This window comes from Phocoena phocoena, chromosome 3, assembly GCF_963924675.1.
Source record: "Phocoena phocoena chromosome 3, mPhoPho1.1, whole genome shotgun sequence".
NCBI lineage: Eukaryota > Metazoa > Chordata > Mammalia > Artiodactyla > Phocoenidae > Phocoena > Phocoena phocoena.
The window spans coordinates 6193439-6217185 of NC_089221.1; the positions used below are offsets into that span (position 1 = coordinate 6193439).

At 41.2% G+C, this 23747-nt stretch overlaps 1 protein-coding gene across 2 annotated transcripts in view; it reads left to right on the plus strand.

The window, feature by feature from the left end:
- The window catches only part of ADCY2 (adenylate cyclase 2), a 449171-nt gene that overhangs the window by 111639 nt on the left and 313785 nt on the right, over positions 1-23747 (plus strand). For both annotated transcript variants that reach the window (XM_065875257.1, XM_065875258.1), the window contains exon 3: positions 4541-4702. In XM_065875257.1, coding sequence (XP_065731329.1) covers positions 4541-4702 — 162 coding nt within the window. The remainder of the gene's footprint in view (positions 1-4540; positions 4703-23747) is intronic.

Sequence of the window (23747 nt, forward strand, 5' to 3'; positions counted from 1 at the left end):
AAGTACTGTTTTACACAGTTGTGATATTTGCACTAAAAAATGTAAGAGTGACTTAAAGTAATCTTTATGTAAAGTATGATCAAGGAACAAGGTAATAAAATACTAATCTACATGAAAAGGTAAATATAGCTTGTGTGTTTTGTTTTTTTAAAAGTTAAAGCACATTTCTGGCTTAATAGCTTTATAGTTATGTTTCCAGAAAGTTTTAAAGATGCCCCTAATTAGTAAATCATATAAATATTCTCAAAATCAACAATCCTTTGGGGTGGAAATAACATTCAAAGAGGAAATTTTTATTTTGAATTTAGAACTTACCTTCCAGAATGCTCAATTAGATCAATATATTCAAAAATTCTATCTTTTCCTTGGGCAGTTTTTACTAAGACCTCGCATTTCTAGTTGTATGCTAAAACAATAAGATACATATTTTTTCCTAGGGCTCAAGGACTCCTGGAGGGTAAACTAGGAGGTGCCCTGAGAACAGGGGCCATTTTCTGTTCGATCCAGTGTCTGCTGTTGCCTGCCATAGACAGCTGATAGATGTCTGTTCATTTAAGTTTTTTGATCAGTAGAGAAATAATCTTTCAAAATTTAATATGGCTGTAGTTAATGGGGAGGCCCATTGGATCAAGGAAGATGGTGAGATATTTTTAGAGATGCATTTAGTGAGAAAATGCTAATAACGTGGATGTAGTTTAGGTCATATTGGGACGTATAATAGAGTTTTTCGTGCAGACAGCAAATATTTATGGAGCACCTACCATGTGTTAACCATTATGCGCCTTGGCGTTGGGGACTTGGCTATGAGTGAAACAAGTTCCTGCCCTTACAATGTCATTTCATCTTCACTGTGCAGAGGGAGAAGATTAACAAACCCAGAACTATAAATAAATGTTGTGAATAAGGTAAAGGAGGTGACAAGGACTAGGGTGTGGAAGGGAGGTTTGCTGTTTTATGCAGGGCAGTCCGTTAAGTCTGGTAGGTAAAGTAATACTTGATCAGAGACCTGAGTGGAAAGAGGGAGCCTGGTAGGGGCACCACAGGGATGAGCACCTGGCCAGCAGCACCCCTGGCAGGCCCCAGAAACAGCCAGGAGGCCAAAGATACTGGATCACGGCAAGGGAAGGAGGGACCTGGCAGAGTGGAGGGCAGTGTGGCCACAGGAGACCACATCCTAGAACTGGTGGGATGTTGCCCGGTCTTGAGAGCTTACTCTGAGTGAGATGGGGGAAAGCTGGAGAGTGTTGGAGAAATGATAAGAATTTGTATATGAACTGGGTCTAGAAAGAGGTAAGATTTCAACAGGCCAAGAAAAGGAGGAAGAACATTCTGAGAACGAGCAATGGCAGACGTAGAGGCGAGCACCCCATGCCTACCACATGGGGATGACCAGGGTTGGCTGGAAGACAAGCTGCTTCCAGAGCAGAGTGGGGGTGACGATGGAAAGGTCAGTTTGGGGACAGTCTGGACCTCCAGGCCATGTGGTTTCTGCTTTACTCTGTGATCACAAGAAGCCTTGGAGAAAAGTGTTCAGAGCACAGGGGTAAGCCAGAGAAAGTATTCATCTAAGGAAAAACTAACTAGATCTTTGCACTTAAGATCAGAAATCCAGCAGTCGTATGTTGGCTGGATTAAAGAAAGGAGACTGCTGGAGAAAAGGAGATCAGTGAGAGTATTGCTGTATCAGTTGGATAAGGGCTTCCTCTCATGCCACAGTGATCGTCAGTGAGGAAATTCTGGAGTCATGTGGTGCATCCATTTCTATGGGATATTTTGCAGCTGGTAAAAAGTAAATAATACCTTCACATCTATAGACTTGGAAAGATGGCTGTGGTGTACATATAGTTCAGTGATAAAAGCACATTGCAGAGTAATGCATATAAAAGCATCCTCTTTAAGCCATCAATTAAACCTCCCAGGTGTGTGCATGTGTGTGTGTTTGTATGAGCTTGGTTTGTATGAGCTTGGTATCAGTTTAATGTTTTGGACCTTTTTACTCACACGTTCTTTTAGATATGGCAAATCCATTTTGGTTTTACATATGGCCCTATTTGAAGTTGCTTTGGAAAGCAGGCTAAAAAAAATAGAGCCCTCTGGGAGTAATAAAAAGTGCAGACTATCCCCCCCTGGGCCTTGAAACTGCACTAGACACTCTTTCCATCCAGCCTGCCGAATGCAGCCCAGGCGCCACTCGCTGAGCTCCCGAAATGTTGCTCCTGGGATGCTGCCACTAAAATCCAAAACTTGATTGAATATTACTTGCTTAACTGACCTTTAACAATTTCCTTTTGTCATCCAAAAGTGAGTAACAGGAGCCACCGTATTCAGAAAACCTGCCACCTCTATTCTCCATTTGGTTACTGCAGATAAGCTTTCCACGTGCTTCCATTTCAAAGCTTAGAATGTTTGCAGAGCGTGTATTAATTGAAATCGTGTTAGCGTTTTAAAGCTGTCCAAAAGTTTTGTTAATTTCAAAGAAATACTAAAGGATTTTGCATTAGAAGAAAAACATGTAGTTGGCAAAGAGGTTTTCTTTTGTAATTGATTGTCAATTCTGATACCTGAAAATATTCGTTTAATGCCTTTGCAGGATATAAGGGTTTGGCATAAATTCTACATGTAGCAATAATAATGCCTTAATTGAAAGTGCTTCCTGTAAATTTGCTGGATATTAGGGATTCCAAAGTAAATTTAATTTTCTCAGTGAGCTGTGGCTACATAACAATTGTTTTTCTCATTCTTAAAAGAGACTTTCCTATAGCTTAATGGTTCTCCACCAGAGGTGGTATTACTCCCTGGAAGACATTTGACAATGGCTGGAGACATTTTCAATTGTCACAGCTTTGAAGGGGGGATGCTGTTGGCATCCAGTGGGTGGAGGCCAGGGATGCTGCCACCCATCCTGCAATGCACAGAAAGCATCCATCACAAAGAATTTTCCAGCCTCAGAGGTCAATAGTGCTGAGGCTGAGACAACCTGCTTAAGAGAATCTGCACCGTTACTTTTTGATGGTAATATGCGGTACAGATTCCTGACTATGCAGGAGGGGAAATGAGCCTGGCGTCCACCCAAGCTCCCCTCTCTTTAAATCCAGAGCAGAGCCTTTTGCCTGCATCCTTCCCGTGAATTTACACCCGGACACGAGCAGAACAGCTGGTGCCGTCTCTTGTGTCCTTCCTGCTATTCCAGGCTTTAGGATTCCTTAAAGTAACTCGGGTCACCCTGTAAAAGTGGGGCAAGCTCTTTCCTTAGCCTCACTTATTTTTTGAGTGAAGAGCTGTGTGGTGAATGAAGCTACCAAATCCCCACGTTCCCTATTTTTCTGACCTTGGCCTGGTCTTTTTTCCATTTGATTTATCACCTTTTTATCCCTTTTGATGTTCTGCTTCTTTTATAATGACAATGGCCTGTTTTATTACCTACTAAACCATTTTCTTTTCCATTCCGAACTTTTCTCTAAGCTGTTTCAAATGGATTTTTTTTATTGAGGTGACATTCACATAACATAGATTAGCCACTTTAGAGGGAAGAATTCAGTGGGTTTTAGTATATTCACAGTGTGTGCCATATCCAGCTTTATCTAGTTCTGGAACATTCTCATCACCCCAAAGGAAACTCATTCCCTATTGAACAGTTACTTCACATTCCTCCTTGCCCCAGCCCCTAAAAAACACCAATCTGCTTTCTGTCTCCGTAAATTTACTTATTCTGGATATTTCATATCAATGGGATCATACAATATGGGGTCTTTTGCCCTAGCTGTGTTCACTTAGCATAATGTTTTTGAGGTTCACCCACATGGTAGCCTGGATCAGTATTCCCTTCCTTTTCAGGGCTGAATAGTATTCCATTGTATGGATGGACCACATGCAGTTTATCCATTCATCCATGGATGGACATTTGCGTTGTTTCCACCTTTTTAATATTGTGAATAGTGCTGTCATGAACATGTGTGTACATGTATTTGTTTGAGTACTTGTTTTCAGTTCTCTAGGGTATATATTTAGGATCACATGGTAATTGTATGTTTAACCTTTGGGAAACTGTCAAACTGTTTTCACTACAGGGGAATCATCTCTAAGCTGCTTTATTTTGTTAATTCCATGCCCCTCCTCTTGGCATCTGCTTCTACCAACTCCCCGCAGGTGGCAGCCATCCATTCTCCCTGAGTTTCCCGAAACAGTTTGACAGAAAACTTAAAGAATCCAGATGTGCATTCTAAAGCACAGATATAAAACTCTGAGAGTTTAGGACCAGCTTTGCAACCATACCCATGAAGTGCTCAGATTCACCTAATGTCTGCAATGGTTTGGATACCAAAATTTTGAAAAAGAACCTTTTTTCCCCTCCATCACAATAGTTAGTCCTTTTTTGTAACGCAGTGGATTTGTTTGAACATGCCCTCTTTTTGTCGTAATATTATTTCTTGAATGGCTGTGGTTCCTGGGGATCTGTGCAGCCTTTAATGGGAAGGAGAAGGGGAGCGTTTGGGAACAGGCATTCTCTGTGACTCTCACTGTCCTTCCTCCCCACCTGTAGGTGTCATTCTTCCTCTTCATCATCTTCGTGGTGTACACCATGCTGCCCTTCAACATGCGAGATGCCATCATCGCCAGTGTCCTTACCTCCTCTTCCCACACCGTCGTGCTGAGCATCTGCCTGTCTGCAATGCCGGGGGCCAAGGAGCATCTGGTCTGGCAGGTAGGTGCACCTCCACCTCTGCAGGGTGACCACACCTGTTCAAGGTGTGACTGTTGGCTGGTACCTGGCAGGTGCTCCAGGTCTGCTCTCTGATGTTGACCCTGAGTGTCGCTAATGGGTAGCCAGCCACTCCCCCCTCTCTGCAGTGGAATCAGCAGTGACTTAGCAATTAGCAACAGTGAAAATTGGAAATGGCAGTTCCATTTTGCTGATTGATGGTTAAAAGCTATTATTATACATTGTAATTTAGTACTCTTAGTTTTAAGAGTTAGAGTGAAACAACGTATATAATTAAATTCATAATTCTCCCCCATCTCTCTCTGAGAGATTTCCAAAACCCCATCTTTACAGAGGACAGAAGAGCTCTCTATTTCTTAATCCTCTGGCAAGTCCAAGGACATAAAAAATAGTTCTTTAAAATGCTTCAACAGCAAATTTAGCTTTACTGCTAAGTGGCATTCCAGCAAAGCCTTCCTATTTAATTAGTTAAAAGCATTTAAAAAGCCATTTAATTTCCTGTTACGTACATCTGTAGACATGAGGGGCAGTGGTTTGCACTTATTCTTAACAGTCTCTTTTTTACCTGTAAAAAGTGTGCTTTAATTTGCTGGGTTGGAATCAAATGTAACAAATGCAGCCAGTGTACAGAATGCAGCGGGGCTGAGAGGAGTAGTTATGAACACCACTGTCATTGAAAAGGGGATTTTAGACGTGAGTCGCTTGAGCCCTGAGGGTCTCAGAAACCAGTTTGTCCTTCACTTGAAGGAATGTTTTACTTGGAAACTTGAGATGGAAATGGAGGTTTACCCTTGGGTCTGTAGTAATTGCTCTTAGTTGGAAAGCGTTCTAGGGACCCCTTTCCTCAATACTCGTCTCTGAGCGCTCATAACAAACATTCATTAAGCATAGCCTGAGCACTTGTGAAATGTCCTCTGTGGGCACTGAGTGAGGGTAAAGCTCCTCATCTGGCACAGTGGTGCCCGTTTCCCATTGACTTGTTTGGATGTTACTAAGAAGCATCCCCTCCAGGAAGTGGAAGGAACTATGTCTTTCCTGTGACAGAGCAGAGTAGTCACATCAGTAACCTGCATCGCCGGAGACACACACGGTGGCTGGTCAGTAACTAATCAAATGAAAGAGAGAAGGTGGGTGTTTTATTAAAAGATGAAACAATCCAGCTGTGCCCGGGATGAGGTGGAAGAAGTGTTCCTTTTCACACGAGTTCTGCCCCAGCTTTTACTTGCTTTTCCTACATTTCACAGCCTCCCATGAGGATATTCATGGGACATTTCTCCTTTCTCCCATAAATTCCATTCTTCCACCCTCCCTGTAGTAGGGCCATTAAGCTCAACCTTAGGTAGTCACATTCAGGTCAGGGTGATGGGTGTGTTTTTCATAGGAATGAGGACATAATAATTTATGTAAGAATATTATGTAACAATAATAATTTGCTCTGCCAGTTTACACTATAGAAATCACTACAGGAAAGTCCTGATCACACAGGCAACAGGGCACTCATACATATTTCACTGCTCATGGCATCTTGCTGGTCGTGGGTTACCGTGGAACACATACCTTGAACATTTTGTACTTATTTTTTCTGCCCCTTCATGAATAAAGAAAGTGTCTGCTGGTGCAGATGAATAGAAAAAACATCTGGGAAATGAGGATTATGATACCTGCCTGTGAAGATCAAATGGGGTTAAAAAAAAAAAAAGGAAAAAAAGAAGTGATTTACAAAGAACCGGGCATATTTTAGATATCAAGTACTATACTGAGGGTTTTTTTTTTTGTTGTTTGTTTGTTTTTTAGCACTGTTATTTTCTTGCATTGGTTAAAAAAAAAAAGTGGAAAGAATGTAATCTTAAATTTTTATTTACTCAATTTCCAAAACCAACAAAGAAAAATACTTCTTATCAGTGGACAGGCAGAGATAGGATAATGATAGGATAATTCTAGAATAGCAAAAGAATAAACATTCTTTTTTCCATAAGAATAATGTTGAAAGGAACAGAAGAATATAAGGTCAGGTTTCCATCACTTCAGAAGTAATTTCACAGTGATTTCAGGAATGAGAATTCATTCTCAGGCTATGACCTATCATCTACTTGAGGAAATTTATTTAATACCTGAAAATTGTGGATCATGTCTCCTAACACATTTAAACACAAAGTATAATTCCTAATACATTTATAGACCTACCAGTACATTGCAAATCCAGTATGGATAATTTTTTCTCCTAAGCCTTTCAAGCATAGGTTGCCCCCAGATGTGTTGCTCCGTTGCCTCCAGCTGCTTTGGTGTGGCCTTCCTACAATACCATGCTCCTACATAACCAAAATGCAGCTATCAAAACTGGAAATGTGCATTGTTTAATTCCTGACGTTCTGGTTCCTCCAGCTTTCCCAGTAATGTCCTTTACAGAACAAGAGCCCATGCATTGCACTTTGTTCTTAAGTCTCTTTGGTCTCCTTCTGGATGGAACAGTTCCTTAGTCTTTCTTTGGCTTTTATTAACGCTTTTGAAGGTTGCAGCCAGTTATTTTCTAAGATGTCCTTTAACGTGGGGGGTCCAGTGTTTCCTCATGAATAGATTAAAGTTATGCATTTTGGCAGGAATCTCAGAAGGGATGGTGAGTCCTCATCACGTTCTATCAGGGGCGTGTACGTCTACTTTGTCCCATTATTGTCAGTGGTCATTACTATCAGGGTGCTGTCCACCAGCCTTTTCCACTTTGAAATTACTCTTTTCCTCTTTGTCATTAGTACACATTTTGTGGAGAGGTGCTTTGAAACTATGCAAATATTCTGTTTCTCATCAAACTTTTAATATATTTATTTGCTTGTTTGTATCTACGTAGTCTGATGTTCAGTAGATTATAAACCACTGCTGTCACTGTTTATTTTGATGCCCATATGGTCTCAGATTTGTCCAGCAGGTGCCTCTCCAAGCTGTACCTTTGACTTGTCCCTGTGATTCTTTGAGCATTTCCTCAATTTCTGGCACAAGCTATTTTGGGTTCCTCTTGTGCCCTCCCTGACCTAACCCTAAAATCAGCCATCCCTCCAAGGAGCCCTAGTTCTTTTTGGTGAAGAATGACATTTAGTGGCAAGATCTGGGCTTTAGGCCTTTCTGTTGCCATTGGGGTGTCAGTACTCCAAGTGCGTTACATCTCCATTTATTTTTATATCTGCCTACATCTTAAACAGCATGACTTCACACTGATATTTGAATTTCCATTCCAGCATAAGTTTTATGCCAGTTTTCTCTCTTTCCATTGTGGCTCCCTTGACCAACAGTGAAAAATATTTAGCTCTCATGATCCTAAATATATTTATTTATTTGATGAAACCCTGCATGTAACCAGTCTCCTGTTGCAACTGTCAGCCCCTCCCCCTGCCCTCTCACTTGAGACAGCTTCCTTCCCCCACCCCCATGTCCCGTTCCCCCAGCTGGAGCTCTGAAACCCAGTCCACGAGAGGGTGTCCCCCACCCCAGCTGGGACTCTGACACCCAGTCCACGAGAGGGTGTCCCCTCCCCCAGCTGGGGCTCTGACACCCAGTCCACGAGAGGGTGTCCCCTCCGGCAGCTGGGGCTCTGACACCCAGTCCACGAGAGGGTGTCCCCCCACCCCAGCTGGGGCTCTGACACCCAGTCCATGTGAGGGTGTCCCCTCCCCCAGCCCAGGTTCTGCACTTGACTTTGCCCAGTGTAGCAACTCCACACACCCAGCCCAGCTTTGTCATCTTGGGTGAGTTTCGCTTCCCCCGTCCTGTGTTGGTGCAGACGCTTCTCTTCTCTGCCTCACCTGAGGGCTGGGCACTCAGTTACTCAGGAGGGAAGGAAAAGGACAAGAAGAGAAGGGGTAGAGGATGGGCCCGGAAGAGGAAGACAGCAAACACATTTTGAACGGACTTTATTTGTAGAAGAGGAAGAGATTCTTGTCAGTTACTTTGTGTGATTCCCTTTGTACTGTACTGGTCTTGGCACCTTTTCTTCTAACTCTTTTCTGTCTTTGTTTCCTAACTGGATTTCAAAGAAAAGCTTTTCTGGAATCTGAGATTATTAAGGGGATCTGGAATCCTTAATAACCAAGGGAATAAATTATTTTGATGTTAGGAAACTTAAAAGCAGTTTTGTACTGTCTATGTAAGAAGGATACTTTGTTTGCCTATCATGAATTTAGCAGAGGTACCAAAGCCTTTAACAATTTATGGTTAACAAGAAAATAAGAATTTTGCCTGTATCAGTAGGATAGCATGCGTTTGACGGAAAGTTCCACAAAAGCAGCAAGGAGTCTTTTTTGCCTATGATTATATCACGGCAGAGGGAGACTGAAGCTAGGAAAGCATGATGAAACTTCCCACCTCATGCCATGGTGCCTGCCTCCTGCTTGGGCCCTGGGAGGAAGGGTGGCAGCTATGCAGCCATTAGACAAGGTTAGGGATATGGGTAGGTGCCTTGCCTCCCAGACTGGGGCAGCTGGTCTATCAGTCAGGAGCCCAGTCCATCCTGCAGCACTCCATTTTAAATATGTACCTTGTCTGTTCTTCATTTGTTAAACTTCTGTAGGTCAGGTACACTGTCAGCAGGGTACTGAACCATCCTCAAGGAATTTCCAAATATTCCTATTCACATATTACAATTGAATTTTGTATTTGAAATTTACTTAATTTTTTAATGTATTTATCTCCTTGGTATTCTTAGCATGGTCTGAATTTTCATTTTCTGTATGTTTTATTTTCCCGTAAGAGAGGGAGGAATTTGAATATAGATTTCTTTCACAAGCAGGTTATATGAGAATCCATATTTATTAAAGAAGATAAGCCAAGCAGTGCATATTGATTTTCTAACAGGATTACTCATATTTCAGAGAAATTTTATAGGATTCCTTTATGCAGTGGGTACTTTAATATATTTAAGTTGTGATACAATTTGAAAAATTTTCATTTGGACCTAAAATAGAAAATATAGCCTGTCATCTATGGCAAGTGTGCAATCGTAGTAACGCAGATTTGTTACATAACTGATTCTTTTTCAGTATAATTCAGGAACTGTATATTGGAGTCTGGAATTAAATTGCATTTAGGATCTAATCTGAGAAGCTCAAAGGAGAAACAGCACGTTACCAGCTGCCCAGTTTCTGGCTGTGGAAGAGACAAATTGTTAGGAATTTGGATCTCTGTTCTTGCGGTTTTGTCTTTAGAGAAGCTCAGGATATTAATATTTTCCAAAGAGGGGAAAAGAGACTGTATCACTCTTCATTCTGTGTAGCATCCAGTTATTGATTATGATCTCTATCCTATTTGAACAAGGTATCATTTATCTGTTCTAAAGATATTATAATTTGGAAGGAGTGGGGTAAGCATAGAGAAGACGTTAAAAACAGGAAAGTACCTAATGTGACTGTGTCCTGAAGCAAATTGAAATGCACTTCACAGTTCTGTTCTCCTTTTGCCTTCCTTACCCTTCCCCCAGCTGGACAGATAAACCTCATTCTCCTCTAAATGACAGGAACTTCGCACCATCACCGCATCAGAGAGAGTTTGGTAGGGCAAGTGAACAACAAAACGAAAATTAGCACTTCCCTGCAGGATGCCAAATCATTTAAAAATGCCCTGGCAATTTTAAGAATGTTTGAGGGAACCCTCCTACACTCTTAGTGGGAATGTAAATTGGTGCAGTCACTATGGAGAACAGTATGGAGGTTCCTTAAAAAACTAAAAATAGAACTACCATATGATCCTGCAGTCCCACTCCTGGGCATATATCCAGAGAAAACTATAACTCAAAAAGATACATGCACCCCAATGTTCATAGCAGCACTACTTACAATAGCCAGGACACGGAAGCAACCTAAATGTCCATCGACAGATGAATGGGTAAAGCAGATGTTGTGTACATATAATGACATATTACTCAGCCATAAAAAAGAATGAAATAATACCATTTGCAGCAACATGGAAGGACCCAGAGATTATCATACTGAATGAAGTAAGTCAGAGAAAGACAAATATCATATGATGTCTCCGTATATGTGGAATCTGAAAAAATAATACAAGTGAACTTATTTACAAAACAGAAATAGACCCACAGACATAGAAAATAAACTTATGGTTACCAAAGGGGAAAGGAGGAGAGGGAGGGATAAATTAAGAGTTTGGGATTAACAGAAACACACTCCTATATGTAAAATAGATAACTGATAACTGATAATATAACTACTGTATAGCATAGGGAACTATATTCAATACTTGCAATAACCCTATAATGAAAAATAATCTGAAAAAGAATAGATATATGTATATTCATATACATAAAACTGAATCACTTTGCTGTATACCTGAAACTAACCCAACATTGTAAATCAACTATACTTCAATAAAAAAAAAAAGTGTCTGAGACAGAGAAGCTTCACGTTGGTAGTTAACTATTTGACTCTAATGATGGAATGAGACCTAAGTTTATTTTCCAACATTTGTGAACCTGTTTTGGGGAGGAGATAGAAGGAACAGAGGTAAAGGGAAGCCCTTTCAGACTATGAGTTTTGTCTTGGGGATTTGATCAAAGGAGCATGAAAAAGGATTTCTCTAAAAGTGAAAAATGCCATCGATCCCCCAACAGCTGTCTCTATCCTCTTCTTGAACCTGTCATCTGAATTCTGTACTTTCTGTTCATTCAAAGCAATGGATTCATGTCAGATAACTTATATTACAGATTGATTAAACGTCAGCTGAATGGCATGTTCCACTGGCTGACATCTTGACAGGTGGTTTTCCTAGTACTTTCACCAATCCATGCATTTTTGTTACAGTATATACAAAGATCTGAGGCTCTGTCCATTCCAAATGTTTATTTTTGAGAATAGTTTGTGAAACATACCGATTTCTAGTCATTTATTAAACCATCAATGATGCTTTTTATTTTTTAATTATTATTTGAAGCAAACAGACCACTTTATTATTTTTTTAACATCTTCATTGGAGTGTAATTGCTTTACAATGTTGTGCTAGTAATGATTCTTTTTAAAACCCTTAGTGGACAGTGAGAAAGTCAGCAACCCCTATGGGGAGTCACACAAGACAGACTCCTAGGTACTTGCAGGTCAAACGATGAATCTGCTAAGTTGTGTGAATCTGAGAGAGTAATATATCTGCAGCTTGACTTTAGCGAGAACTTTGCTCTGGTCCTAAGGTATCTCTTTAAAGAGTAGAGAGAAACCCAATGAAACTCCATTGGTGCAATGGAGAGAGGATGTACAGATAGTCACTGGGAGACATTCTAAGGACAGACAGGGCTGGGGATGCTCCTAGTTACCTGTAAAGTGGAAATAATAATAATAATGCCTTCTTCCTAGGACAGCAGAGATGATTAGATGAGATGATAAATGAAAAGGGCTTAACTGGGCCAGGTGCACAGTTAATGCATCAGTTAGTAAACATCAAGTGTTGATAACAATAACTGCATAGTGATAGAACTACAACATCCTCATTATGTTTGTGGAATGCAATGACCTGGACAGGCTAAGGGAGGAGACGTACTTTCTATCCATTTTTGCAGCAATAATCACAGCGTGCCCTCTTTGAGAATGATGTACATCAAATTTGCTTTCCCCGGGAGATGTGAGTTCCTGCCGGCCGGACTCTGGGTTCATCACTTTTGCTGTCCTTCTCAGCAGCTCATGAATGGCATGTCAGAGAGTATGAGATGGTGGACACAGCAAGCACTTTGGTCTCAGATGGAATCTGGGCTTGGATTCAGTTTCTCCCACTTTATAGCTGTACGTCGTGGACATGAAGGTGGACCACCCGGAGCCCCCTCAAAGAAAGACTGATTGTCCAGCTCTTCGGGGTGTTGGTAACAGCTGGCTTTCCATCCTTAGTCCCTTCCAGGCTGCCTCAGCTGCACAGAGCTGCCAGCCCAAGGTCATGACTTTCCAAGGGCGGGCCACATCCATGACTGATCGAGGTGGGGGGCCCAATGCAAGACGATTCTGATTGGGCAGTTCAGCGCCACAGCTTCGGTGAGTCTGTCTGAAGTTCAGGCCTGCATCCCAGCCCAACTTCTCCCTCTGCCAAGTCCTGAGTCCTTCCCTCTGCTTGGGCATTGATCCGAAGGGCGCTCCCTACTAAACACCCAGCTCTGTTTCATATGTGCTTCCTGGAAAACCAAACTGCAGCATCGCATAAACTTGGCCTAAGTCTTTAGTTTACTCAGTTTTCTCATCTCTAGAATGGCAGCAGTAACACCAACCTCCCTAGAACGTTGCTGGCCTTGGTGCTGATTAGATGACCTGGTGTATAGGAAGAACCTGTTGTTAGGCTGGCCTCGTCCTCAGTCCTCAGTAAACAGTAGACAGCAGCAGCAGCGGTAATATAGTCTAAATGACTTTTATAGAAGCTGAGATAAATGGAACATGAAAATGCTTTGAGGATATATGTTAATAATCAAAGTCCAAATGACCTATGGAACTGAGTAGGGCAAAAGTTGCATCATACATACGTAAGACCCTCAGAGCCCAGGTCTGGACTGGTTGACCATTCTGTGGAATGTCCTCTGCAGACTCAAGGCAGTGAGATTCATCCTGGTGAGATGCTAGAAGCCCACACTACACTGATGAGTGAAGTTTGGAAGTTCAGCTAATACCTGGGGACCTGTGCTTCTGTAGGTTAGTAAGACACCAGCTTTTGGAGACCCAAGAGATGGCTCAACCCTTGTCAGGAGTGAGAAGAAGGTGCTTATAGGATCACTTGCCAGTTGGACATCTTGAGCTCTTTCCCTGGAGTATTTCTTCCCTGGAGAAGCCCACTCCTGTTCCCCAGCCAACCTTGGGGATTGCTCATTTGGACCAGCCAATGGTACTGTGATACATTGGATCAGACCATCCTGCATCTCAGCTTTGTGGTCCTGGACACCTGCATGTATACAGCTCCATCTCTTTGCATCACTCCTTCCACCCCCTCAGCTGAGATACTGTATTGGTTTCCTAATGCTGCTGAAAAAATTACCACAAACTTGGGTGCTTTAAACAACAGCAATTGCTAAATTCTGGAGTTTATCATTTCACAAAAATCAAAACCAAGCTGTGGTAGAGTTGGGTCCCCTGGAGGCTCTGAGTGAGAAGGTTTTCATACCTCTTTCCTAGCTTCTGGTGGTTGCCAGAAATCCTCGGTGTACCTTGGCTTTTGGGGCTTCGAAACTCCCGTCTTTTCCTCCATCTTTATGTGGCCTTCTCTTCGTGTCTGTGCATCTTGTCCCATTCTTATAGAGACACTGGCCATTGTCTTTAGGGCCCACTCTGATGATCTCAAAGCAACATCCTTAATTTAATTATGTCTGTAAAGACCCTTATGCCAAAAATAAGGTAGTATTCTGAGGTTCCTAGTGGACATAACTTGGGGGCTTGTATTCAACCCGCTCCCGATACCAACCTCCACAGATGGACAGCAGTTCCACTCCTCTCCTTCATGGCTTGCTACAGACCCTCCATATATTCTCCAAGACCAGAGAGTCCATGGGGCTCCCCTTCACTTGACTACTCAGATATTACTAAGCTCTATGGTGTGCAACATATGAAGATACGTCCTTGGAAGATATTTATGGTAACACATAGGAAAATAAAGCAAAACTAGAAGGATTTAGAGTGAGGAAACATATGGGAATTCCACTCTTGCTTAAACAAAACTCTCATCCATAAGGCAATCAACAAGGATTCCTGAGGAACAGTTGCAGACAGGTAGGGGAGCTAAACATCTGCCATTGGCTTTTTGCCCCATTTTTAAAAATAGGTGATGGGGTCACTTTTTTTAGAAAAAGTTGAGATAAAGGTTTCAAAAGGTTTTCAGTGAATATGCTTCTTCCAACCACTCTAAATTTTCTCATTGTTTGTAGTAATTTTGCATTTGGCCCTTTTAGGATTTTGAGGTATATAATCACATCATTTTCAAGTAAATCTTTACTTTCTGATTTTTATAGCCACCTTTTCTTTCCAATTGCTTTGCCTAGTACCTCTAGAAAAAGGTTGACAGTAATGTGGTGATAGTAGACACACTTGTCTGTTTTTTTATTTAGTAGAGTTGACATTTGTCCTTTAAACAACATGCTGGCTTTTGGGTTAAGTTAAATAAATGTTATAATTTGAAGGAAGTAACCATGTATTCCTACTTACAGACATTTTCTTTTTTCTTTTTCTTTTCTTTAAAGATTGATCTTGAACTTTATCAAAAGAGTTTCTAAAAAAAATTACCCGTGGGCAAGACTGTATGATTTCTTCCCTTTTATAATATTGAATGATTCTTGAATCTGGAATTAGCCCAGTAGGTCATGTTGTGTTTTTATCTAATTTTCTGCTTGATTCTTTTGACTAATAAATTATGAGGGGTTTTGGATCTGTTTTGACAATAATAAGAGCAAACACAGGCCGCACTGGCCATGGGCCAGGGATGATTCTGAGTGCTTCACTCATGGGTGACCATCTTCCATCTCAAATGTTTATTTAGATTAAAGATTATCCCCTTTTTTTTCTGTGCAGATTCTTCTGTTTAGGTTTACTTTCTTTTCTGGGGTGTTTTTCTCAAAGATATACTCTTATAAATACAGTCTCTTTCATCTAAGGTTGCAATTATATTTTATAGAGTAGAGTGATCTCTTTTCATAGTTTCAATTACTTCTGTTCTGATGTTTACTTTTCCCTGGTTAGTTTCTTATTCTTGGGATTTGTCCTTTCTCTATTAACTCCTGAGTCATCTAGCAAATTTTTAAATTTATTTTTCTTTATTTCTCCAAGGAATGAGTTTTGGATATATTTATTATTTTTATTGAATTTCTGTTTTTTTTAATTTCAGATTTTTTCTTTGTTAATTCCTTACATTAATTTTCTTTGGTTTTGTTTTGGTTTTTATTTTGAACTTCTTGTGTTAGATGCTTAATCAATTTATTTTTTCTCTCATGTTTATGTAAATACTGAAGGCTATACATTTTCCTCTGGAGCCTGCTTTAGCTCTGTGCTTTATATGTGCTCATCATCATTATTTTCTAGATATTTTGCTGATTTGGTTTGAATTTCTTTTGTTACACAAGAAAAACATTTGCTGTTGTTTTGATGATTGTGGATTTTTCTCTGCTGTTTTTGTTATTAATTTTAGCCTTTTTTGCATTAAGATTAGATAACTGTCTATGTTATTTCTACTTTTTAGAATTTATTAAGGTCGTTGTTTGGGAATCTAAGGCAGGCCTGAATTTCTCTTTTCCCTTACAACAAAATTGATCTTTCTACCTGGTTGCCCAATGGACTTCTTTATTTTTGAAGTCCAGCAACTTTACTGCTATTTGATGTTTTATTAATACTTTGCATTTACTCTACTATTTTTCAGAGTGCCCCTTTGTTGTTGTTTTTTTTTTTTTTTTTTTTTTTTTTTTTGCGGTACATGGGCCTCTCACTGCTGTGGCCTCTCCCGTTGCAGAGCACAGGCTCCGGATGCACAGGCTCAGTGGCCACAGCTCACGGACCCAGCCGCTCCACAGCATGCAGGATCCTCCTGGACTGGGGCATGAACCCACGTCCCCTGCATCGGCAGGAGGACTCTCAACCACTGCGCCACCAGGGAAGCCCCAGAGTGCCCTTTTAACATGAACTAAATACTACTACTGCTGCTGCCAGTCATTCTCATCATTAGCACTAGAACTCTCTGAGCACCTGTGGGGGTGAATCACTGTATTAAATGGCATTCAAGTCATTGTGTTCTTATAGCCACACAAACGCTAACTGACAGAATCTCCTGCCTCAGAGTGGGACTGCTTCCTGCCATACTCCTAGCGATGCCATTCCTTCTGGAGCCTATAGCCTCCTGAACATCCTGAATCAAAGAGGGCTCCCCGCAATATTCCTACAATTGCAGCACAGGGACCTGGCTTTTACAGGTCCCTCACCTTGAGGTCCATCTCTGCTTCCTTTCTGAATCTACAGCCTCCTTTATGGGGGTTCTCTTAGAGTGTCTTTTCTTGGTTTCCCACCTCTGGGTCCTGCTTACATTTAGTAGCCCTCACACCCACTTTGGAGTCTGGAGTTTCTACTGATCTTCTAATTTTGTCAAAAATATAAATTACCTATGCATTTCCTGTGCTCTTTGGTATTCTGGATAATTTTTAGGAAAAGAAGAATTGTAATCTTTGTGGGTCAATCTGGAAATATTTAGTTTTTAACCTTTTCTTTAGTTTCTTAAAAATTCACCTTCTATGGCATACCTAAGCCTCAAACTCTAGATCAAGACATTGACCAAAAATGAGAAGGGAAAGCAGAAAATAACAGATGAAGAGTTTAAACAGAGTTTTATTTATAATATAGAATATTTTCCTAAGATTCCTAGCCATGGCTTGGTGTATTAATTAGCTCAGGCTGCTGTAACGAAATGGCATAGACTGGGTGGCTTAAACAACAGAAATTTATTTTCTCACAGTTCTGGGTATTGGCAGTCTGAGATGAGGGTATCAGAATGGGTTCTAGTGATGGCTCTCTTCCTGACTGGCAGATAGCTACCTTCTCACTGTGCTCTCACATAGCAGGGAGAGAGGAAGAGGGAAAGAGAAAGAGGGAGAGGCAGACAGAGAGAGAAAGGGAGAGGAACAGGGAGGGAGCAAGCTCTGTTGTCTTTTCTTATAAGGACACTAAAATCAGACCAGATCAGGGCTCCACTCTTAGGTCTTCATTTAATCCGAATTCCCTCATCACTCTCAGTGCAGTCACACTGGGAGTTAGGGCCTCGACGTGTGAATTCATGTGGGGTGGGGGGACACAGTTCCAATAATTGGTTTGTCTGGTTTACTAAAAGTTTAGCAAGTCTGAGTCTCAGTGTTGTTCAAAGCACTCATGATGCTACTGAGCCTTCTGTTCTAATCCTGGACATTCCTGCTCTCCTTTCGTCCTTTGACCTGTTCTGCTGGGAGAGAGACCCGAGTAGACCAGAAGTAGAGTTGAGGTGGTGAAGGGACCCATGTCCTCGGCTTCTCACGGACCGGTGGGGAATCACTGATCTGGAGATGAAGGCTGAGGTGGTGGGAACCTTCCCCATGGTCCCATCCTCTCCTGCTCTGTGTTATTATTATGACTTTCCACAGGAATCCTCACATCGTATTTCATGATGCTTATTTGTCTGTATGTCCTTCTGTCACACGTTCCCTGGGCCTTGATATGAGCTTTTGAGACCTGTGGCAGGAGCCAGAGCTTTTAAATATTTTTATTTGTCCCAGCACCGGGGGTACATAATGTTAAATGGATGCCTGCATGAATAGACACATGAGGGATGGAATGAATAGGCACACACACGCATGACCGGGTGTAGCAGCATTGTAAGCATCCGTGTGCCTTGGACAGCACCCAGCGAGGGGGACAGTGGGCAGTCCTTTCTCTTTGTACTGTCTCTGAGCATGACTGCTGGGTCAGGTAGTGGTGCCCTTTAAAGAGAATCAGGAAGAGTGAAAACAGCCCCGACATCCTCAAACTTTTATTTTATCCTTTTGTTTTCTTCAAGATAAGTCAGATCCTCACATGAATTTTAAATAAGTTTTAAATCAAGCTTACTGTATTATAGAGGAATCAGAGGAAAGATACAAAGATGACTGAAGAATTAGGAAACTGGATATACAAAGGGAAGTTCAAGATTGGGATTACTCATCACTGACAGAAAAATGAGATGAAACTGAACTGGCTCCAGGGATATTAACATGATCCATAGGAACAGTAGGCTGGATGCTTGAGTCCAGCAGCCCCTGTGCACTTGGTTACTGAACCCATAGAGATCATCATATTTTAGCTAGTTAATGAGACAGAGAAGGTCACTGATTTGGGTTCCTATTAATTGAGAAATAAAGACATTTTCAAAACTCCTGAAGACACTGAGGGCGTTAATCTGAAGTAAACTGCCTTACACATACCTCTGGAAGTTTGGTCAAGTACTTAGTGCTTCAAGCTACAGGTTATACTGTGATCTAAACCTCTGGTTTAAGGTTTCTTTTGAAGTGGTCTTTCTTTAAAAAATATTTACTTATTTATTATTTATTTTGGCTGCATCGGGTCTTCGTTGCAGCACTCGGGATCTTCATTGCGGCGTGCAGACTCTTTAGTTGTGGCATGCCTATGGGGATCTATTTCCCCGACCTGGGATCGAACCCGGGCCCCCTGCATTGAGAACATGGATTCTTACCCACTGGACCACCAAGGGAGTCCCTAAGGTTTCTTAACAGGTCGATGACTGCTTCTCTTGACTGAGCACCAAGGAAGTTCTATAGGCAGAGCTAGGCTTTCATTTGGAAGATCTTCTAGTCTTTCCCTGCCAAAGAGTATCTGGATTCTTAGCAAACTCTTCTTATTATGGGGTGAAAGTCTTGTGTCCCAGACACAGTGGTTCTCGAGTGGACCAGTCACTTGTGGACACATTTGGTGGTTGTGAGATTGGAGGTGACAGTTGTTGGGACAGAGGTGGGTGGATCCCAGCAGAGATTAGGAGGTGGTGAATTGAAGAACCTCACCTGTGCAGGTGGAATGCACTGTCATTACTATTGTCTCCTGGCAAATCCTGCAGAGTTGGTTCATTAGTATTTGGTTCACTTGACTATCGTTTTAATTACCTCTCTTAGAGAACCTTCTCAGATGACTCTAGGAATTGGGATCTTCTGACTGTAAACATCAATATTCCATGGCAAATCAATTTCCCCACATTTTTAGTTCTTTTTGTTGCATGATCTTCTATGTATCAAAACCCATTCTGGATATTTCCCTCTACTGTGGTTTACCTTTACTACTCATCTAACAGCTTTTTGGACTTTTGAGGAGTTTGGGTCTGTTTTTTCTTATAAATCAGTCTTCATGACCTAGAAAGAATGACACAGTTCTTTCCTTGCCTTTCCTTAACTCTATCTCATATGGAATTTAAATAATTTTTTGGATTTGGATAAAAAGACGAGGAAGGTGTGTAGAAATTTTACCCTGGTGTTGCATTCTTATGGAAAATCTTAAGAACTGTTTTGAGCTTATCTTTTGGATCAGTTTAAGATTCTCATTTCTTATTTAACATGTTTTAAAATCTAATATTTATAACATCCACAAAGTAGAAAAGTATTTCCATTTCTTCCTAGCCTTTTGAGTTGCATATAATGTAAGAATCATTTTGATGATCTCTGGCTCCAGGTCTCAGTAAATGTTTGTCTTCAGTATTAGTCAAAAGTCACTTTCCTAAACTTTTCATCCTACTGCCTCTGCCCTGGATGCATCACTTACTCCTGGGGGTGCTGCAGGAGATGCTGGCTTGGCTCTGGGCCTGACCCACAGCTCTCCAAGACATCATTCTAAAACTCAAATCTGACTTCATAATCCTTCAATGGTTCTCATTCCCTGCAGAGCAAATAACCCAGATCTCTTGGGATAGTGTGCTAGGCCCCGTAGCACCCGCAGCCTCGCCCCACCCCTTCCCACCAGCCTCAGCTCTGCAGAGGCTGAGCCACTTGCGGGTACCTGACTGTGCTTTGCCTCCTCTCACGTCAGTGCTGTTACATCTGTTTTGTCCTCTGTCTGGAGCATCCTCCTGCTATCACCTGTCCAGTGCCTGAGAACGAGCCAGGTGTCCCCTGCAGAAAGCCCTCCATGGCCCATGAACTTGTCCCAGGAGCCCAAGTTTGGGCTCTTGGAGCCCAGCCGTCATGCACCTCTCATCTCAAGTTCACTGGATCTCTTTTCTGACTCCTGTACTTCCTGGATGCTCCTTGTAGAAGGGACTTTTTCTTTGCTCTCTCCAGGCATGCAGATGTTTCCCAGATACATAGAATGCCTCTGTTCCCCATATCTGATCTTAAGAACCTCAAGCTTACTAGGAAAGCTTACTTGTATGCTGCACTAGCAAAAGCAGTTAAATTCTTTTGTTGAGTCCCCCAGAATGAAAAGATATATTTCCCCTTTTCAAAGACACCATGATGCATAATGGAAAAAGCTTTAATTTTGGAGCCAGAAAGACTTGAGCTCAAATCCCAGTTGTACGTAAATTGGTTGTACAAATTTTAGCAAGTAATTTAGCTTCTCTGAGCATCTGTTTACTTATCTGTAAAGAGGGCCAAGGACAGAACTGGACCGAGGATTAGAGACCATGTGTCAATAATTCCTGGTGAGTGCTTGACCTATGTTAAGTGTTCAATAAATGGCAGCCATTATGGCTATGATTATGGCTTTCTGCGTTTTCTCTCTCTCTCTGGCTTACTTTTTGTTGTTTTTCAGTAACACACATATAATCAACCTTTAAAATTAGCAGAGAACTTCTTCCTGAGGTATTTAAATGGGTGAAAACATTCAACATCCAGGAAGATATTCCATGATGATATCTTAGAACAGTTAATGGAAGAATCATATAAACCTTAGGGGGAACCTGTATAACCCTCTACCAATTAGATCAACAGTGAAATGTCCAAAACTGTAGAAAACCATTATGTAATATGAGAGGTGATTTAAGAGGTAGCTTTCAAAACTAATTTCTTTAATAACAGTAACTTTAATTAACTTGTAGTACAAATCAATTAAATTGTAGTACTTTTACTAATCAGATTATAATTTTAGTAAATCTGTTTCTTGTAAATTTAGAGAACTTGTTAATGTCAATTGCAAGTTCACCAATCTATCCAGAAGATGTATTTTGTGTAACTGCTGCATTCCAGTCCTTTTCTAAGTGCTTCCAGGGTGAGCATGATGTAAAACAAGAAAACCTCAGACACCTTAACATCTACTAGGAGACCTGTAAGTAACATTGAGAAACAGAAATGCAGGTTCACAGCAGTTTACAAAGGGTGTTGATTGTGTCCTCTGTAATAGGATTCTTCACCAACAATTTACCATAGTCAAGACATCTGCAGTCCTGGATTCTGCATTTAGAACTTAGAAGGTGATTTAAAGTGATACCAAGTCTCTCCTGTCACTCGACTGTGAGATGGTCAGTTGGATTCAAGAGCAACAAAGAAAGGCCTGTGTATGTTGTAGAACAGGGGTTCTCAGTCTTTCTATGGGAAGGACCACAGAGTAAATATTTTCGAATTTTCGGGCCATCTGGTCTCAGTGGCAACTGCTCAACTTTGCTCGCTGTAGCCTGCAAACACCTATGAATAACATGCAAGCAAATAGATGTGGCGGTGAGCCAATACAACTTTATTTACAAAATCAGACTCCGCATATTGACTCATTGTAGAATAATAACTAGAAATCTTAGTTTCACTCTAACTATAATAATTTATCACCCCACAAAATACTTACATGTCTCTGCTGCTCCATTCACTTAAACATAGTTTGTTATTTTTCAGAAATTTGTAATATGCAACTTCCAAAGCCACCCTTTCTCAGAAATAGACCTCCATCTTGTTGTGCTGTGAACCTTGTAAGAGGCCTCACTTGTGTCACATCCTGGTGAACATGAGGTTAATTTTTATTTCACTGGTCTCAACACCTCCACTACTGATGTAAGACTCAGGATTTTTCTCCTTTTCCCATCACTTATTTCTGTGGTGCCCTGGATGTGTCTCAACATCCTCTGCTGGATTTTGAGCAGATGCTTCAGAGTTCATGTAACACAGTTAATATTTTTCAACAATGTGTCACTGACTGGGAAATTCAGGCATACATGCCATACATTTTTCAGCTTGCAGGGTCCTGCTAAAAATTTCCCCCAAAGAGTCTTCCAAAAAAGTAAAATAAAAATGTCCCAGGGTATACCGATCAGCACTTCTTACAGCTCGTATCCTGGCTGGATCTCTGTTTTACAAAGACAGCTGCTGCTGAAACAAGACTGCACATACTGCTGAAGGAATGTTGATTCTTAATGTTTCTGCACATTTCTACCTCTGCTTCTCTCTCTCTCTCTCTCTCTCTTTTTTTTTTTTTTTATTAAGTCAAATTGAGGGAAGGCTCAAGGGAAGATAAGAACCTTCTTAGGAGAAAAGACGCTTAAGGATTTTCATTCCGTCCTTTGGGGTCTTCCCAGCAATCTGCTTATTTAGCTGTCAGGTTTCACTCTCTGGGCTGAGAATTTCCCCTAGTGCTGTGTTTCACATACGATTGCCTGTTTATAGTCAAGTCTCCTGACTAGTGTGCAGGATACAGTTACATAAGCATCAGTTATTTGATCCCTTTCCACTTGCAGCTGTTTGCATTTCTCTTTTCTTGAAAGAACCACAAGTGATTCTCAGTGAGTTCGGCTTCTGACCCCATCCATTCTCACGGGGTCTTAAAAGATTGTTGAGACATTTTGTTTAGAACGTCTGAAAATTTAGCCTGCAGAATTTTCATGGTCTGCCCAAAGCTGGCATCTAAAAATAAAATTTAAGCTGACTGGCAGCATGAGAAGTGCCCACATCAGCAGATGGTATGAAATGCAAGGCTTGTAAAATGAAAATATATGCGGGAAAATACAAAACTCCTTCCCATTTATTAAAGGTCTGATGGGAACACAAGCTCTTCATAGATGCAGTGGGCTGTTAGATTGGGAGATATTGGAGACAGAAGAAGTCTATATTTTAGCAAGGCGCTTAATGAGATCCTGCCTGAGGTCTTTAGGATGAGACAGAGAAACAGGGTCTGGGAACGCAGTGCCACCCAGAGGGTTCGTCCCTGACAGAGCAGGCAGACCCAGTGTGCCCAGCAGTGTGAAAGGAAGTATTCAGGTGTACTCTGCAGGGTCATTCCTGCCTCTGCCTGTCCCACATTTTAAATCAAAGGCTTGTTTGGTGACAGAGATGATGCCGAGAGCAGCCCTAGAGCAATGTTGATGACATGAGTCTGGAGGAGATACTGGATAGAATGCAAGTAGAATAAAGAGTCGAAAGCAATTTTGTCTAATTAGAACATGTGACAAATCACTTAAGATTAGATTGATTTTGAATGGATGAGGGTCAAAACGTGATCTGCATAAGCAAAAAAGGGAAGAAGCATAAAGTAACAGAATTTCTCATGACAAAGAACGTTAAGGATCTTAGCTGTCTGCAAGTTGTATGTGATTGGTTTAAGCTGGAGCAGAACAGTGA